A 19,576-nucleotide genomic window follows, 5' to 3' on the forward strand; every position below is an offset into this window, starting at 1 on the left:
ACTCCAGCAGCGTTTTTGTTATTCATTCAAATTTTGCAAGCATTCTCGGCCGTCCAAGTGGCAGGGAGCGATGGGGCCCACGCGTATCAGGGCTGACATGCGCTTGACCACGTTTTAGCAAGGGCGGAAGGGGTTGGGGGTCCCACCGCCGGCCAATGGGAGGGCGGAGGCGATCTTCCCCGCTATCCTCCTCCGCACCGGGTAGGTGGCCAAGACCTCGCCAGGCAAGAGAGGAAGAGAAAGGGAAAGGTCTAGTGGTAGTGGTGGGGGGAAAACCAAAAAGCGAAGGCGTCCACGTCCTCCTCCCTCCCGCAATTTTCCTCTCCGTCGCTTGCCGCCTGGAAATTGGAATTGGAATCTTCAATCCCTCTCTTTTTCTTTTCCCTCGACCGCCTCCGTCTTTTCCCCACACTGGGGAAAGCGTGTTCCCACCCTCCGCCTTCTTCTTCTTCCTCTTCTACTTCTATTGTAACATCAGCCCTCCGTCTCCCTTCCCTCTCCCTGCTGATAAATTGCACTCTCTCTCTCAACTCTCTGTCGTTTGCTGTCGGATACCGTCTTCATTTGGTATTCTCTGGAATCGTAAACTTCCCGTTCCGTTTCTGTTGCTTCTCCGTCTGCATTTGAGTTGCAGTTGGAGCTCTCAATTGGATTTCCCGTAATTTCGTGTTCGCGAGCCTACCCCTGATTTGCGTCGTTCCGGTCGGGTTCCCTTTGGTTTCGGTTTTCTATCGGGTGTCGTCGTTTGTTTGAGTTTGGGCTATCTGCAGTTTCAGTCGGGATTTTCGTCCAATTTCGGCTCTATTGAACCGATCCTGTTCTCAAGTAAGGCCGTCCGTGTCTTCTTTTAGCATTTGCTGTTCTTTGTTGAGTTTGGGTTGTCCTTCCTCGGAATCGATGTAATTCAATTTTTCTTGACATTGTCGGACCATATCCGAGGTTCCCGCGTGAATTCTTCCGTTTCTTCGTAGTGCTGCTCGTTAGGTTTTTATCCGGTCCGGTCATTCTGGTTCTCGATTTAGTTTTCTGACATTGATGACGTAGATTGGAGTTCGGGAAACCGAAGTATCGTCCTCTTGATTTGATGTCATGTTTACTAGTGAATGTGATGCCAATCCTATAGCCCTCTTTCAAACCAGGGCTACTGAATACCCGATATTAAATGTTGTTCTTGGAACAATCTTCCTCCGCCTGGACTTCATCCCATTTATTGACCGCTTCACTTCCATTCGCCGGTGTTAACAGAAGGGGGGAACGGAAATGTAGATCTAGACGAAGCCCTACGGTTGCGCCCCTTGGTCTTGGTCGTGACTTCAGATGTCGCTGCCTGAATAAGAGCAGCCCTGGCCTGAGTTATGAATTCGCGGAGAGAATCTCCGACGCCCAGAGGTATACGATCGTCAAACGCCTGTCTGATGAATTGGAGCTTGTGTCGGATTTCAGTAGTTTCAGGGAAGACCCTATAGTAGAGAAGTTGAGGTCCCAAGTTGGTGTAATTAAACCCATACCTCCGCCGCCAGTCAATGGGAGGGTGGCCGGGATGTTCGTCTTCTTCTTTTTCGTCGGGGTTATGTTTGACAAGCTCTTGACGTCTGGGAAGAGGAACAAGTGGACTCGTGATTCAAGGTCGGGTATATGGCCTCAAGTCCCCACTAGTTTCTCGTTGTTCCTGGAGAAGGACCTCCAGAGGAAGGAGTCAGTCGAATGGGTGAATATGGTGCTGGGGAAACTGTGGAAGGTGTACCGCAATGGGATTGAGAATTGGATCATCGGATTGCTTCAACCTGTTATCGATGACCTCAACAAGCCTGGTTACGTTCAGCGAGTTGAGATTAAACAATTTTCTTTAGGCGAGGAGCCATTGTCAGTCAGGAACGTCGAGCGCAGGACCTCCCGCCGTGCTAACGACTTACAGTAAGTGCTTCTAAGAGCTTGACTCTTGAGTTGCTTGTGAATATCTTCTTCCTTTTAATAAGAGGGCATAGCAAAAAGAAAAAATGTTACATGAACTAGCGTTGAAGGATGCCATTTATTCATCATTTTTTTGCATTAATGTTAAGAACAGTCACGTGCCACTAGGCAGATCTGTTTTTTTCTTTTTCTACCCTGGAACACCGAACAGGGAAGCTGGTTTTCTTCATTCCTTACAGGAGTGGAGTTTTTAATATTTGCAAAACCTCGCTTGCGGCTTATATTCTCATGAGTATGGACCATGGAGGAAGACCGTATGGTGGGAACCAGAGTTTGTCTAGATAAATAATAACCTTCTTTGAAAGGAGAAGAATTTTACCCTCTCCACTCCATTTTTAGAAGGTAATTAGAGCGTCATTTGATAACATGAAATGTTTAACTGCTGAAACATTCCATGCTGTATCCTGTATGGTGTGCAAATTTTCGTGGGTAGCTCACACAGCTCTGACTGAAATTTTACAAAAGCCGTACGGATTGTCTTGTAGAATGAAATATTTCATGCGAATTGTTTTTCAGTATTTGATGGCAATTTTGTACGGGGCTAACAACTTTTAACTAAAAATGTAGACATAAAATATTTCACCCGGCTATCAGAAGCTCTCAAAGGAAAGTATCGAGGACTTCTCACTCTTTAGTTCATGTACAGTGACGTTAGAAGGATTTGATGTGGAACCTGTAATCACGGGCCCATCCTTTTACCTGTAGTAAGTGGAGTATCGAGGACTTCTCACTCTTTAGTTCATGTACAGTGACGTTAGAAGGATTTGATTTGGAACCTGTAATCACGGGCCCATCCTTTTACCTGTAATAAGTGGATTGTTTTTAGGTTTTCCATGTACAGGCTACAGCCTATTGTTCAGGAGAGACATAGGAGTTAGGTGTAGGTGTATTTGTGAAAAGAGTTACAGTTTCCTTATCTATACTGCTGTACTACTCCAATTATAGTTGTTAGTTTACCTTAAGTACATCTCTTTTAGAAATTCATCTCATGCAGCAAGAGTTGCAGGTTTGTTACACGCCCTTTGTCTTTCAATATATGTTATGAAAGTTTGTAGGCGCACTTAGGTCACAAGTACAATAATGAAACTGTTAATTAGCTTGTATTAAGTTATATTTATATGATATGGACAACAGTCCATAGCAGTCAGTATTATATTATATGATTTATATTATACTTGTTTGATGAAGGCAAAATGCAAAGTTTCTAGCTTTGAAGATTCAAGAAAATGATAAACAGTTAGCAAAAATCATAAATCATTTTCAAGAAAATGTATATAATGGTTTCAAACCTAAAAGAAAGGCTGTAAAACGAACCTAGCTCCTAAAAGTAGAATGAAATTGGGTCTAAAAAGTTATATACAGATTATAGTCCAGTCAATATAAAGTCTAAACAGTCTATTTGTAATTTTTTAGATGAAGGATATAATTAAGAATCATACGAGTCATGACATTAGCTGAAAGCCTGAAACATAAGTCAGACTTTTCAAAAACAGAAATCAGACTTCCCACGTCAAAGATTTTAGAAAGCTTTCCATTACCAAATTAAACTGAAAATTATGAACAGACTGTAATGAGTTACAAACAGACTGTAAATAGACAAATAAGCATATTGTAATCAAATAATTTACAACTTGCAAACAGAGTTACAGACTGTATAAGGAAACATAATCTATATAAACATTATGACATTAAATTATCAGTCAATATTGATTATAGACTATAAAGACAAATAAACAAACTGTAATGAAATGAGTTATAGACAAGGTTATGAAACTCACATAATCTATTTAAATATTATTACTTCAAAAAGTTTTCTATGTAAATATAAACAGTATATTATATATAAACAGTCGCAACCTAAAAATGTGCACCACAACAGTGTCCAGCACCCATTTAATCTTTATGAAATAGACTTTAAGAGGTCTGCTGAGAGATTCTTGGACTTCTATGGACTAGGGGCATGCTGGACTAGTTGCACCTAGTCCATGGGCCTAGGTGCAATATCACCTGCATCGCCTAAGTGCTTGGACTGAGGCGATGCACGTGGAGTAGCGACTAAGTGTCACTTATGTGACACCTCAACAACATAGCGTTTAATTGTTTAGTCGTTAGTTTTGAGAAGAGATCCAGTACGCTGTTTGGCTTCCCCTTCATACTGTAGCTCAACTTTTTTTGGCTTTGCTTCCTCTCTGGGATTGTCCATATGTATTCCCATTCACGAAAGTGGGAGTCCCTTGGGTATGTCCAGTCAATCTTTTAGGTGATTTTCTGTTTGATGATTCTGACCGTCTCATTGTGTATATTGTATTCCTTATTCTACTCTTCTTTCTAAAATCTGAAAACATGAGCATGAAGTGAAAGTCAGCTTTCATGTCTTTGTGAATGAATTTAGTCCAATATGTGGTCATAAATGCAGTGAGCATATTAGCCGGAACCACTGTACCATGATATGTCTGAAAGCTAAATTGGTAATTTTGTTGGAAAGAGAAAAGCAAGGAGTGAGCCACATATCCGGTATATAAGATGAACCAACATTGTTGTTGTATTTGCCATCACTTTTGCTATGATTATTAGCTACTTTAAAAGCACTGCTTCTGCACTTGATCTATGTTTGAAGATTTAAACTTTTAGTTCACTAATAGAAGATTCATGTCTCTTCTCTTAATTCCTGCTTTTTTTCATTGTGATACTCAGGTATCAGATTGGCCTTCGTTATACTGGAGGAGCTCGTATGTTACTACTGCTTACCTTAAAGTTTGGCTTCATCCCTGTAGTTGTGCCAGTTGGCATTCGACATTTTGACATTGATGGGGAGCTCTGGGTGAAGCTAAGATTAATACCATCAGAACCTTGGGTAGGAGCTGTGTCATGGGCGTTTGTTTCACTGCCAAAAATCAAGTTTGAGCTGGCACCATTTCGTTTGTTTAATTTGATGGGTGAGTTTAAGTTCTAGGGCTTCACTTCGTACAATGTTCAAGAAACATTTCATATCTGTCGTGTAATTTTTGGGCAAGAACATGTGAGATAGGCTATGAAAATATCAATATAGGTGGCCTATATATCACTTGGTATAGTGATCTGAAGTTAAAAATATTCTGAAAATGGAACTTAGGAATAAATGTCGAAGCTCCTCTGACCTTCCAGTTTAGGTTTTAGAACTTCAGGCAAAAAAGGGGAAGGAGAACAAAGGAAAAAACTTTTCATGATCAAACACACACACATATATATGTATATGCACACTGCACACACACTTTCTTTAACTACACAGTATGCAGTATATGTGCATGCATACACTTTGATGTATGTGTATATACTGACATATAACTATGTAGTGCACAGTATACATACGTACATGCACTTCTATTTGCATATCCGTATATAGTATATACCATATGATGTACACATTCTAATGAACAAGTCCTAATAGTTAGTGAAGGTATAGGAGCTTGGTAGAATGCAAGATTTGGATAGATGTGAGTGGACCTTGACAGCTGCCACAGTGACATACTTCATTGTTGGAATGGATGCTTCATAGTCTAGGTTCCAAATCATCAAGGAAAGTTGCTCCACTAGGTTTTGGTTTTCTAACTTGCAGGGTGCAACCTTAATCTATATCAACCGCTGACCTTATTATCCTAAGATTTTTCTTTTGTCTTAGTTGGTGGTTAAATGTTTTGAATTAGATTGAGAATTTGCTGACATGTTTGGCTGTTTTGTGCATGCAATGGGCGATGTGTCAATCAGCTATTCCAGTGATCTCAATGTAAGTCCACTTGTTTCCTGTCACATACTGGAGTTCTAGCAACAGTATTAACTTCTTATAATAGTTTAATTTATTTTCATATTGAATTAATTCGGGGTTTGCTTGGTCTTATTTAAATTGCCTTTTTCTGATCTAGGTTCTTGACGAAACTGCTGACAGAAGATTTACCTCGGCTGTTTGTCCGTCCCAAGAAGATTGTCCTTGATTTTGAGAAAGGGGAAACTGTTGGTCTTTTCCCTGAGGATTTCAGGGCTGCTGAAGTTCACGATGGGAACAGCGATTTTGCTGGTGAACTGTCTGTCACTTTAGTTGATGCTCAGAAACTTGCGTATGTCCCTATAGGTACATGGTCTCCCTTTTCATATTTATGTTGTTTCAGAAAGTCACATTCTTAGTTGACATTTCTGCATATTCTTGTAATCTTTTCTGCTAACACTGTTTAGATAGAACTCCAAAACAGTGAGAAGTGATAATAAAAGGGGAGAAAAAATAGAGAGAATAGGAAGAAGGCATGAGGAAGAAGAGAATGTGAAATGGGATGATAACATGATTAGGATTCAAGAAAGGAATCTTCTAAGTCATTTGTTAAGTAACTTTTCCACTTTAACACATCATTGCACAAACATTTCATTCTCGCTCATTTTCCAGATGTATTATTTTTGATGATTTGTGAAATTGGACGTAATCATTGAGTAATGCTTCGATCTTCATCTTTAGCACTTGACCCTGCTACAACCATATGTTTTCTTACTTTTCCACAAGACGAAATGCATACGAATTTGATGCACAACAAATTACATGTATCACCTTAAACTATTTTCTGTTTACTGCTAAAAGTAGTTACTTGAAATGATAATTTTGAAAAAAAAATTTAAAATAGATGTAAACTCAAAACAGTTCTATGCATTTATTGTCGCCCTCTTTGACAGGAAAGAAAATGACGTGTAGTTTTTTTTTTTTTTTACATGTCATGAATTAGGTGTGAGGTAATTTTTTCATCCTTAGTGACACAAAAATAGAGATAAAAAGTAGTTGAAGGGCACTTTGTAAATGTAAAGGGGCACTAGAGGCAATTAAGGAAGCATATTAATCATAAAAACTTCTATTTTCAATGAGTTAGGATGGCCAAGTGCCCACCCTCTGGATAATATGTTTCTTCATTGTCATCATCAATATAAAAGTGCATTTTCATATGTTACCTTTAAATAGTTAAAGTTATTGCGGACTATTCATATGGGTTGTGGAAGTTGAATGCGTGAATTGCTATCACATATTACAAGATAATATGGTATCAGGTTACTCATGGTCGAGCATATCAGTTTTTCCAGAAATTTTTCTTTATCTTTCTGTATTTTCGACTTTATAGTCTTTATATGACCAAAGCTTATCCTCTTTCTCCAAAAGAGATGTCATCAGGTCAGCTGTCTCATATCCCAAGTATTCTACCATACCAAGGTGGTGCAAAACGTATATATTTTCCCCTCTTGACATGAATGTGGTTTTCCTTTTTTGTCTTTAGTAGCAATATACACAAGAAGGCTTTGGTTTTAAATACTTGAGTTGTTTTTCAGCCTCTCCATTTTTTTCCTTATTATTGCTTATGATCACAATCTCATTCACAAGGCAGTTCAGAACATATTTTTTCTCTAGTAACAAATCTATTCTGGCTTGTGCTTTTGCAGAAAAAGGCATAGACCTTAGAAGTTTGTACCAAGTTCTAGGTGATCTAAAAGTCTAAAGCACGTGATGATTTTTTTCTTCTCTTACTTTTGGAGAATTTTAAACTTATCTAGAACGTTTTAATCACATATCTGCTTCTAGCATCTTGTTGTGAGAACATTGCATGTGTGTGTGCCTGGCTGCACGTGGGTGGGAATTTCAGCACACGGGCACAGGTGCATGGCTCTCTTTGTCTTATATGTGTGTTTACATGCATGCATGCATATGGGTATGAGCATGTTTTTTCAAAGGGCTCCATGCCCATGTCTGCACATGCACGCACACCCATGTGACAGCTAGTTCATGCTAATTAGCTATTGGAGCAAAAATATCTTGTTCATCTATTCCTGGAATTGATTGCATGCTTCTTCAGCATTCTTTCTGTTTTCAAGATCTAAATGTATAACTAAGCTACTTTTCATAAAATTGTCAGGGAAAACAGATCCATATGTTGTTTTGACACTGGGGAATCAAGTGATTTGCAGTAAAAGGAATAGTCAAACCACTGTGATTGGGCCTCCAGGTGCTCCAATCTGGAATCAGGTGATACTTTCTTCAATTTTACTTCTTTCCGTCAACAGTTTTTTTATGTTTGCTTTATATCCTAGTGATTTGTCTTATTAAACAAATTTCTCTTTTCTTTGCAGGATTTCCATATGCTTGTAGATGACCCAAGACAACAGCAACTCTGTATCCAAGTGAAAGATTCATTTGGATTTGCAGATTACACCATTGGCACTGGAGAGGTAAATTCACTATTTCATGTTTAAGAACAATGTGAATTCTAGAGATCTACTTTCTGTTCCTGAGGAATGAAATGGTCGCCTTTGATTGTTTGCTCTTTACTAATGTTGCACTTGCTACAGCCTACAAGTGTCAATTTTTTCAGAAAGCTTCAGATATTGAAAGCCTTGAGTCCAATCCTCAATATTGTTATGTTTCCCAAATATTTCTATAGATCTTCATGTTCATAACAATCTGTTTAATGCTGAATCCTTGTTCTTTGTCACCATATTTCCACATAACAAAGCAGCAGAGATATGCAAAATGCTTTCATTTAAATGTGTGAGCCATTGCTTGTTTGGTTCAGCTCAATGACTTTATTTCAATGGTTCAAAGACCATTAGTCCAGGAAATCACTAGCGTGGTGATGGGAAATTGAGCAAGGATCCTAGTATATCTTGTATGATGTGAATAACTAAGGACCAAGATCAGAATACAACAATGATCTTTGGGATTGCTAAATTTAAATTAAATAATTCAACACCATTTAAAAGAAACATGACAATGACTATTGAGTTCAGCACCACCAGAAGATCCAATTTTTATTTCTCAATGAAAGTAAAAAAGGAATGCTGAAACATCCGTCTTAATTTGCAATTTCTGATGGTTTTCATTATTGATTTAATTCCATGTTCCAAAGGTATCGTCAATTTCTGTGCAAGAACAAGAGCAATCCACTTATATTTCCTTCCCTATCCTCATGTACATTGGAACCTACTAAGCTTTGATAATTGGCCCTTTTGTTTTATAGTTTAACATGCTTCGACTTAAAAGTTAAACCATTTGTTGGGAATTTTTTAAGTTAGACTGTCTGTGCTGGAAAATTCATGTATACTGCTAACGAGAGAAAGAGGAGAGTTGGGGTGGGGGGAGGGGGGAGGGGGGGATTGCCTACTTAGTTCTGATGTAACCAGAGTCCTATCACAAAGCCTATGCTTTAGGAAGATGACTTAATTTTTTTATTTTTTATTTTCCCTCTCTGGTAACATGTACTCCCTTTCATGGTTGTAATGCTTGTTCTAATCTTCCTCTTTTGCTGACTAGTTAAGTTCCTTTGTTTCAGGTTGAGCTCAGTCATCTTCAAGACACGGTCCCTACAGATAGAATTATCTCACTGAGAGGTGGTTGGGGAGTTTTTAGTAAAGGAACATCTGGAGAAATATTACTTCGCCTGACATATAAGGCATATGTAGAGGATGAAGAGGATGATAGAATGGTTGTTGAATTGGATGGTGACACAACTGATGATGAAACTTCAGATGAGGAAGCTGAAGGCCTGTATGAACCAAGGGAAAAGAGTTCATCTGCTGCAGTGGAGGAAGAATCTTTTATGAATGTTTTATCTGCTTTGATTGTGAGTGAAGAATTTCAGGGAATAGTAAAATCTGAGACTGGAAACTCAAGACCCTCTGAGGAAGCTCCTAAGCGAGATCCAGACATGGAAAGGTCATCTGGTCTTATTAGCCCCAAGGTTGCTCTTAGTGACCCTGAAAGCAATCCTAATGACTCGGCAGGTATTACGTTACCTTGTGGACATAGCTATAGCTGGTAAAAGATTGTACTTCTTGAAATTTAACTAGTGGAACTCAGAAATGTCGTATTTACATTAGGAAAAGGTTCAATGGTCATATAGTCATGTCATAAATCTCATTCCCTAAATATATTTGAAAAAACATGGTTTTTAAACTTGTTACTTTGAAAAACATGGAGACCATTTAAATGTCCAACACTATACACGATTTAATATACTAAAATTCAGCATGCAATCTTTACAAGTCGATACTACATTTTCATATTCCAAATATTTTCAGGATCTTTATGGCTCTTGAAGTGTTCATGATCAAATTAAAAATGTATTTTGCACTTATTACACAACTTCTACCTATACACCACAACAGTTGCCTCTTCGTAAACGAGTAATTTTCATGTCTGTACAGCGCTGCAGCTGCTGTTTCTGGCTAGTGAAGTGCTGATGTTTTGGGCCGGCTGGGGACATGTTTTATTGCTTGCTAGGTGTTTTGTTAAAGATCGTGAACTTTATTTTCCTGGTATTTTAATTGCAAATCAAACAGTTTTAAGTAGGAGAGGGTTCTGAATATTTTGCTTTTTTCTGTTCTTTTCAACTGTCATGTTGCTTTTTTCGTTCATTCATTTTTCCCTTTTGGTTTACGACAGGTTTTATTCTATTCTGCTCTCTTTTGTCTGCAAAATTTCTCTTGATCTTTGCTGAATACAGTTGTATATGCATCTTGAACAGGTTCAGTAATATTTTGGCTTGCTGTGGCCACAAGTTTTGCATTCTTGATTTCCTTTAGCGTGCATGGCTCTAATATCTTTAATCCTTGACCATGGAGATGTCGGGACTTTCTAAAAGCAAAATCTCAATATCTATAGGCTGAGGTACACGACTTCCCCCTGGTTCCGTTAATGTTTTATAATTTTGAATCATGATACGGAGTTAAGGAAAATTGCATGAATGGATTGGAGTGTTCTGGAAACAGAACCAGACTGTTGTATTTCCTGCTTCTTGAAATTTTTAATTTCATTGTCCCTGGTTAGCATGTGAATGCTGAAGAATTACTATATAGTCATTACCGTAACACGAGCCTCAGTATTTGGTATGATAAAAAATAGTAAAGTGGTCATCAGACGTATGTCCAAGTTGGCGTTGGAGTTTTAGAGCCTAGTCCGTAGCTTTTGTAACCAATTTGCTGGTCTACCGTTGTTTGCCTGTTTGGCGGTTTGTCCCTCTCTCTCTCTCTCTCTCTCACTTTTATTCCCTTTTTTTCCTTCCAGTTGGTTCGGTGGTGCTGTTGCTGGAAGAACACTCTGCGATTGAGTGGACGCTAACTGTAGAGGACAATTTTCCCCGCGGAAGCTGTCGATTAACATGCAAGTTTTATGTAGTCCCCTATGTATCAATATTGTTCATATATAAAATGTATATTTATTGTACGTCTCTCTTTGTTCTACTGATCTTTATGTGCCCGTTTCCATGTGGATGTGCGTATACATATAGCTAGTTCCTGACAACTAACTGTTGGAACATCCCTGGCTTTCTCCGTCTCCCAATTGAATGCCCTATGTTTAGTATTCAATGAAGAAAGAGACTCACAAGTAAGGTGGTTATAATTTATAAAAGTCGATATCTAATTTCTGATATGGTTCCGGCAGTCTCCCATCAAACTCTCCAAAATATAAGCACTACAAGACCATCTAAGAGCTGGTTTCCATTAGTCTTGATTTTTGAGAACCTAGTTTATGAAAGGCTTTCTGTTTTCAAGGGCTCTATGACTTGGAACAAGGAAAAGCGGCGACAACTGGTCCACCCTTTCCGAACAGCGATACTGGACACCATCGTCACCCTTCTCTCAGATGTACATTGTTATGCTGAACTAACTGGTTCGGAGAAATGAAGCTTTCTCTGGTACCCACTAGCCTAATCGAGGGCCTTAGATGTATCGAGCATCAACTGCCGGAAAACCATCTGTTAGCCGTCACAACTTTTAAAGCCATTAAAGAAAGATCCTTTTAGGTTTATCACCACATATCCTGTTTACCTTGGAAAATTTTAGAAACAGATTAATCGATTGGTAAAATAATGACAGAACCTTTTGATTGTAGGGCGGATCTGTTTAATCCATGCTACATCTTTTGGGCAGAAATAACGGGTCCAAAACTTTGTTGTCTAAATTAGATCTTGAACAAATGTGAGCATTCGAAATCCTCCATGATTTCCCTTACGTAGCACAATCGAGCAAATGTAATTTGTTGATTCACCCACTTCAACAATATCTTATATTTAGATTGCCATATTTCAGATCGTAATTTAGTTGCCTCGTATATAACACAACCAAATGCTTCTTCTCCTATAGCTTGACAATATCTGTGAAAATTGTAATAAATTTAATACATAAAATATGAGAAAATTGCAATTTACATTAAGCAACCTAAAAATCCACGACTCATGTCTGCAACAAAAATGACGACCAAACAAAGAACAAAAGCATATTGATGCACCATTAGATTGCGCAAAAAAGAATCAACAGTTTGAAAAAGAACTTGTGAACAAAAAAGTTTTATGGTAGATTTCCTAGACATGCTAAACATCCCTTTGGATCGTCAGTCATTTTCTTTTTTAATGTTGGAAGACATGTTCACTCTAACAATTCTTTGAAAAGTTATTCTTTAAATTTACCCACAGTGACTCGGCGACAATCAACTGGGAAAGCTGAAAGATGCTTGCAGACCCGCCTGATTTCATGCACATTCGGCCTCCCCGTAGCTGTTTGCAGAAGAATTCCTGTCTTTTACCCTTTCATACACTCGCTTTCACTGCAAAGTGACCGGTCCGTACACGACAGGCACATACGGCAGAACATCATGAACAAAAATATATTATCATTAAGTAAATGAATTAGTCAAGTACTGTGTGGATACGAGATCTAATCCCAACTGAACATACTCAAGTGCCTAAGTTTTTAGCACAAATTTCACGGTTCTTTTTGTTGTTGAGCAAGACAATAGATCGAAAAGCACAACATATGGAAATGGAATAGCATGTTCTGGCTATAACGCATGTCTAAGCTCGCATGTGTTGATGCTTTGAAGAAAAATAAGTGCAAGAAACCAAATTCACGTCTCAAGTATAGCTGGTTGGGCATGTAGGCACATAGAAGAGTAGGATCACAACACTTTAGTCCATGTGTGTACTGTACCCCATCCAGCTTTTGATGCAGCCCAAGACCCTCAAAGTAAAAGAAATAGAGGCCTTTGGAACTGTATGTTGTTTACCTCACGCTCACCAGAAGAAACCAAATTCATGCAGTTAATGGATTCCCGTCGGAGTCTGGATGCCCGTCTCTCGAGTTGCTTTTTTAATGGCAAGAAGCATCAATCTTCTATTTAAGGACATAGTTTCATTCACAAGTTGAACAGTCCAACTCATCTTCTCTTAATTCCAGGTCGTAACTTGGCTTTGTACACCTCTAATGTAATTAATTAATCGAACACTGGTACCGAGAGATCACAAGAAGCTCCATCTACCATTTAATCTAAAACCTTCTTTAACTTCATTTATTCTGCAATTCGACCCATTGTTTCTTAATTTCAATACCAACTTCCATTTCTCACCTCTGATGGAAATGAGGCATTCGAATGCAGTGATGAGCGAACCAGCTGGAAGTAATGCTGAATTACTATTCATTTCATGCTCGACTTGTTAGGATCAAGGGCGGAGCCAAGATTTTTGTTAGGAGCGGGCCAAACGGTCCGTGGGTCGGGCCAAGAGGAGCAATGGGTCGGGTCAAACTAAAAAAATTTGAGTTTTTCAATATATTTTTTTTTTCCTTGTGCTCACCCGAGCCATGGCCCAGGCGGCCCTCCCCTCCCTTCGCCCCTGGTTAGGACCGAGGCCCTTTATCTCTCTCTCATTCAGGACACCACGAGAAAAAAAAAGAATCAAGTACGTCATAGACAAGGTTTTTATACGTCTATGGCCACACACTGCTTTTTTCATTATCATAGAAAAATCAAAGAACCGCCCCCTCTTAAATATGGGAATTAGGGTGAACCCGCAAAATTATGTAAGGGAAAATCTTTTAAGTATACAACAAGTTCCATACTCCAACACGATGACTAATAACATATTCAAGCTTGGTAGCTAAGAACTAACATATTCTAGAAACAAGTTCCATATTCCAACTCTAGAAACAAGTTCCATATTCCAACATGGTATGACTAAAGTGCTTGACTAGCAAGTAGATAGAAAAATCTGTTGTTGCTGGTCTTTTATAAAAATGAAGTTCTTTTCGCAGAAATTGAGTCCTACGTGCAGCTTTAGAATGATCAGTTAAGTTGGTGGTGCTTATTTATCTCAATCATTTCAAGGTCACCCGTTCTCGCAAGGTGATCATCATCTGTGTTCATCTCCTTGTGACCATGAACCGCAGGCCAAGCATGAATTGTCATATTGTTGGGTTCGTCAGAGTTACGTAGGCCTCGGAATCTGAGTGGGAGCAGCATTAAATATGTTGATGGTCCACAGTTAGAGCTATAATCAGCAATTTCAGAAACAGACAGAAGAAATTCCGTCCAATCATCTTGTCGCTACAAAAAACTGAGGATTTACCAACGGTTGAAGAACGTCGATTTATCGACGGTTGAAAACCATCGGTAGAAGCATTGCTAATGGTTTTACTGATGTTCGAGCGGTAAAGATAATGTCAGTTACAACTATCACTGACATTCGAGAGGTAAAGATAATGTCAGATAGAATTCTGCACTTATGCATCATGTGCATAGGTAAATAAAATTATTGTTGACGTCAATAAAACTTTTACGGGCATCTGTAAAACTTTCACCGACATGTTTTGGGTGTCGGTATATTTTTATTATTGACATGCAGGTAGACATCAGTAATATATTTATTGACGTAATTTCATGCGTTGCTGAATATTTGTTTTTTTTTTATCGACCCATATCAATGTGCATTGCATTTATATCAAACATATATAGCCGTAGGGAAAAAAAGTGACACAAAAACAAAAAATGATTACCTCTAATATAGAAACAACAAGAAGATAGAGAAGACATGAATCAAATAAAATAAACAACAAGAAGATAGAAATGTCATGAGCTAAATAAAATAAAGCAACTACCTCACTAGCAGCTATAATGCTATTTTATGCTTTGATAACATTGTCTCAGCGGCTTGAAGAAAAGGCTGAAATACAAAAACACAAAAAGTTGAAGCGAAAAACCTGAACTCATTACCCTAGAACAATATCATAACCTAAAATCATTCACAAATAATTAAAAAAAAAAACTTAACATTAAGTTCCAACAACCTACCTTTTGATTATTTAGACGTCAAAAATTGATGATGAACACTTACAATTGCCCAAAAACTTCTGTAAACACTGGTACAAAAAAGATAGAGGAGAAAAGAAAAGAGGGAAGAAGAAGAAAGAAGGAGAGGAGGGCTCGGGCGAAATTATAGAGTTGGTGAAGCTTTTATCGACAGATGAAGGAGTTAGTAAAGGTTTACTTAAAAACACTGGTAAACATTTTGTGGTCACTTTTACTGATGTTTTACATGTGCCGATGAAAGAGACCTTTATCAACGCGAGAATGACCACGTTAAAGCCGAACGTCAGTAAAAGTTGCCTTTCAACGACATCCAGTTCTCCTACATGTCGGTGAATCTGTCTTTTTTATAATGTATTTGTTTTATCTTTTAGACAAATTCTATCTGTAGCAACCGTCTCCTCTGTTGTTTCTATAATAAAATATTACCAAGTATCACAGTTGTTCACAATAGTGTGGAGCTCGTGAACATTCAAGTTGAGAGTGCAAATTCATTCCTTGCTTTTCATATTTTTCCGTTAATTTGTCGCCTTCTTTATAAAATGTCTGGACACATCACACCTATCATTCCATTCATCGCCTCGCAAATAATGTGGACCTCTAATTTGGATCAGTTTTTAGAGGGGGAAAAAAAAAGAGAGAAACATTTTTATCTTGAACCACATATTAACAAATAAGATGTGTCAATAACTACAAACGTCTTCTCATGAAGATACTAAAATGATGGATGCTGGCTTCTTTTCATGAAGTATATACTTTTTTTCTTCGATGTTGAAATGAAATCTTATAAGATGTAAAGTTTTCCAACGCTAATATTTGAATCCTTATAAAGATAATATTTTAACATGGAGTCACGTGTATGCGGTTGCTTCTACACGCACACAGACAGACATATATATATATATATATATATAAAACATTTAAGTTCCAAAATCATCCTCTACCTTGTTCTTATATTTAAAGTCATGCTATGCAAGGCTTTGGAGAAAGGATTTTTAAGTTGAAGAAAGTTAGGAGTTCAATAATCAGAATGTGTTCCTTGGAGTCCGCCTACCAAGGACAGTGTTCAACCTTAGACATGAACCTGTGCTGCTGACCAAAGAAAAGGCTAAAGATGAACATGGAAAACTCGAAAAATAACAAACAGATCTTGAAAAATAACTAATAAGGTTAAGAGAAGCAGTAGTATTTAATTCAGAAGATTCTTGTGGCAGGGCAAACAGTAATATATATATCTGGCTATAAACTAAGGATCCCCATCAGCCTCTGACCGTGCCTGGTTGTACACAGATTCCCCTCAACGCTACGCCACCTTCTTCCTAAGATTACTGAACAGTCTCGGCCTTTAAAATAATAAGAAAAGCAAGCATATGGTCATGGCTTCTTTCTTCATCGAGCCCATCCCCCTGCAGAGTTCTGTGCCATTTGGTTTCAGTGGAGAACAGATCCCTCCAATGTGATTGCCTCATTGCCCACCATTCTAAAGATCTGGATTTTGTTTAATTCTTCGAGTTTCTAATGATACAGATGTGTGACCTTCAAGATTATATATATATATGCAAGGACCAAAAATCAACTCTCTCGGAATCTGTTAAAATTTTCTTGGTTATGAAATCTCATCTACACATCTGAATAGATATACAAGTTTTGAAGCATGGAACTGCCTTTGTATGGCCAAAATTTCGAAGAAGACTTGCAGAAATTGACTTTCTTGAATGTAGGTAGTTGTAAACTTTCTGTGCAACAGTTGTTCATTCTTTCGTTTTAATGGCGGCTGGAAGAGCAGTAACCAGGACAGATCAGCCCCCACAATTAAGAGTTGGAATCAGCCACTGCTACAGAAAGTAGACACTCTGGTGGTGGTCTCCCAGTGAGGCCAGAAACAGCTCGGATCTTTATAGAAGATCCAGCCCTCTGACTCCCCACATGCTGTTTTCCACTGCTTTTTTCTTCTTAAGAAGCAGTTGGAGATCATCTCTAAATTTAAAATTATAACCATTTTTGATTGATTTAAGAGACTTATCATGGCATTGCAATATTTGTTCCGGAAAGGATTTTTATAATGATGCAGGGAAATGATTGAAAGGTCCCTACGGTAGTATATTCGTACACTGTTCCTGGTTGTCTTGATTAATGAAGGATGTCAGTGGATTAGATCTGGGCGAGATATTAGCTGAACTACTTCCAAAAAAGTTGGTCATGAGAAAACGAAAGTGACATTCCAGTAAGAAATCCCATGAGGATTCAACTTTAAGAAATGATATTTGATTGGATCCATATGCAGATTTGGATTTCTGTTTTAAATAAATATCCGATCTTGTTCAGTTAGGATTCAATATCAACACATTTTGAGAATGGGTTCCTAACATATACATCATAATGTGGTTTAGACTTGGTTGTGTATTTAAAAGTCAGATTCATATTGGATTTGGATTGTGAACTTAAAAATAGGATTTTAGATATGGTATATACTTTTTTTTCAATTGTATTTGAATTTGAGTATATAAACACTGAATAAATCATATATGGTAAAGGGTACATCCTATTCAAGTTTGATCCGTTGGCATCTCCATTCATAATTCGACTATAACAAATATGACATCCCACCCCTTCCTCAACTCGTTCTGGTTGATGACTAGTTTAAGTTCTAGCGTAGACATCTGGCTTAGACCAAAATCAATATCCAATTAAAGAGATTGAAGAAGGAATTACCAAACCTCTATAGTCCCTCAAGGTTTGTTTGGCAAACAGAACTATGTGTAACTGTTTCATGAATATGGTAGAAAAAATGAGACAGATTCATAAAACACTACGAAAAGTGTTTTATGAATTTGCACCAACTTTTAGGACGGTTTCAACATGTTTCATTTGCCAAACAAGACAGTATCATAAGTAATGGATATGATCTTTCAATTCCATCCTTTCTCCGTGTTTATTGATCTAAAAACGTTCAACTAAATCCAAATTAGAGTCTATATCTGATTGAAATCCAATGAAGATCCAATGTAATTACATATAAATCTCCAACCTTATGCCACTCAGCTTGATTAAGAAGGAGTCTAAATGGGTACCATCCATAAAAAACGATGGATGATCCTCGTTTGATGTTTATGAATCACATTTAAAAACTTAGAGTGATCGTTCAGTCATGATATATATATATATATATCTGTTTTTCGAGGTTAAGAAATGTTTTTAACACTTTGTTAGTTGTTTATGTTTTATTTTTGTTTTTCGAGGCTAAGAAATATTTGTAACACTTGGTTGGTTGGTTGTTTATAGAGAGCGACTTGCATGTTATGCTCCTATCCGAAGCAGCGTGTGATGGGCACCTCCTTATGACACGTGGCCTTAATGAGCCACGTGTCATTTGTTGGGGACGAGGGGCGCCTCTTCCACACTGTCCCGTAGAGGAAGACGTTCCCTTTCACGCTGTGCTCTTGGAGAAGCACAACAAATAACTTACTCCCTAATCGCATCAATTTAAAAAAAAAAAACATAAGAAAGAAGGACGTTTTAGGAATACTTCTACACTATGAGGACTATATGAAAAAAATAGCAAGTGGGCCATGTGAGCACGTGCAAGTACCTTATGATTCGTCGCTTTCTACTGGCGGGGCGGCCCCCACTTTGCGGGGCGAATTGAAACCGGGTCGGCCCCACACACACTGCAGACGATTAAATTTCGCCTTCCGATCGTTTTCCTTCCTTTTCTTCTTCTCCCCGAAACGTCGGAAGAGGGATCGGCGCGCTCACGAGCATCCGTTGCCCCCCCCCACGTTTGCCGGAAAAAAACAGGGGAGACAGATCACGGCGTCGGCTCCTTCTTCAATGCCGTCTTGGATCGTCGTCCCCACTTACGTTTCTCTCTCGCCCAATTCTTCCCCCTCCCGTAATATTCCCGGCGTTTTTGGCAGTAGTTACTGAACTACTACTACCGTAAAACATGTTGACCATGCGTCAGACACGTTATCTGTGGCACAATCGCCATTGAAGATCATTTCGTTGATAATTTAATGGCACAATGCTCAATCCTCAGCAACGAGGTAACTTCATTCCTTCAATAGGAGCATATTTCCTTGATTCTTTATATTGCCTCCTCATTGGAGAAAAAAAAAAAAGAAAAAAACTTTTCCCAAAAAGCAAGCCAATTTTTGTTTTCCCTGTAAAAAGGGGAACTTCGTTTATCAAGTTTAAAAAGGTAAAAATTCAGCTATAAAACTCCATGCTTCCTAATCTGACAGAGCAACATACTTCAACCTGAAATATGATTGATGGTTATAATGAGACATTTAACAACCAAAATCCGAACCTTTATTCCACATGCACGCAATTTTGCTGATGGCTACTTTTCCTGAACTTTTCATAGCAGGAACCCACCTGTTTGGGTTCTTCCTTCACATATTTGGCTCATAAAATTTGTTTTCTATTGTAAATGCTTCTATGAAACTTGTCTCTTCACTTTCTCAGCCA

At 38.2% G+C, this 19,576-nt stretch overlaps 1 protein-coding gene across 1 annotated transcript; it reads left to right on the forward strand.

The window, feature by feature from the left end:
• Positions 1–204: 204 nt before the first annotated feature.
• Positions 205–11,191, forward strand: LOC116260835 (calcium-dependent lipid-binding protein-like). Its single transcript, XM_031639350.2, has 9 exons — positions 205–1,914; positions 4,666–4,907; positions 5,716–5,734; positions 5,871–6,076; positions 7,887–7,996; positions 8,101–8,199; positions 9,300–9,750; positions 10,494–10,636; positions 11,033–11,191. Exons 1-8 carry the CDS (start codon positions 1,163–1,165, stop codon positions 10,580–10,582), a joined length of 1,968 nt encoding a protein of 655 aa, XP_031495210.1. The 5' UTR covers positions 205–1,162; the 3' UTR covers positions 10,583–10,636; positions 11,033–11,191.
• The last annotated feature ends 8,385 nt before the right edge of the window (positions 11,192–19,576 follow it).

This window comes from Nymphaea colorata, chromosome 9 (genome assembly GCF_008831285.2).
Source record: "Nymphaea colorata isolate Beijing-Zhang1983 chromosome 9, ASM883128v2, whole genome shotgun sequence".
Classification (NCBI taxonomy): domain Eukaryota; kingdom Viridiplantae; phylum Streptophyta; class Magnoliopsida; order Nymphaeales; family Nymphaeaceae; genus Nymphaea; species Nymphaea colorata.

Bases quoted from the DNA above. Each gene is read 5' to 3' on its own strand.
- LOC116260835 (XM_031639350.2), top strand. From the start codon at position 1,163: ATGTTGTTCTTGGAACAATCTTCCTCCGCCTGGACTTCATCCCATTTA. The intron at 8,200-9,299 runs GTAAATTCACTA...CCTTTGTTTCAG, and splicing joins ACACCATTGGCACTGGAGAG to GTTGAGCTCAGTCATCTTCA. The intron at 9,751-10,493 runs GTATTACGTTAC...CATCTTGAACAG, and splicing joins CAATCCTAATGACTCGGCAG to GTTCAGTAATATTTTGGCTT.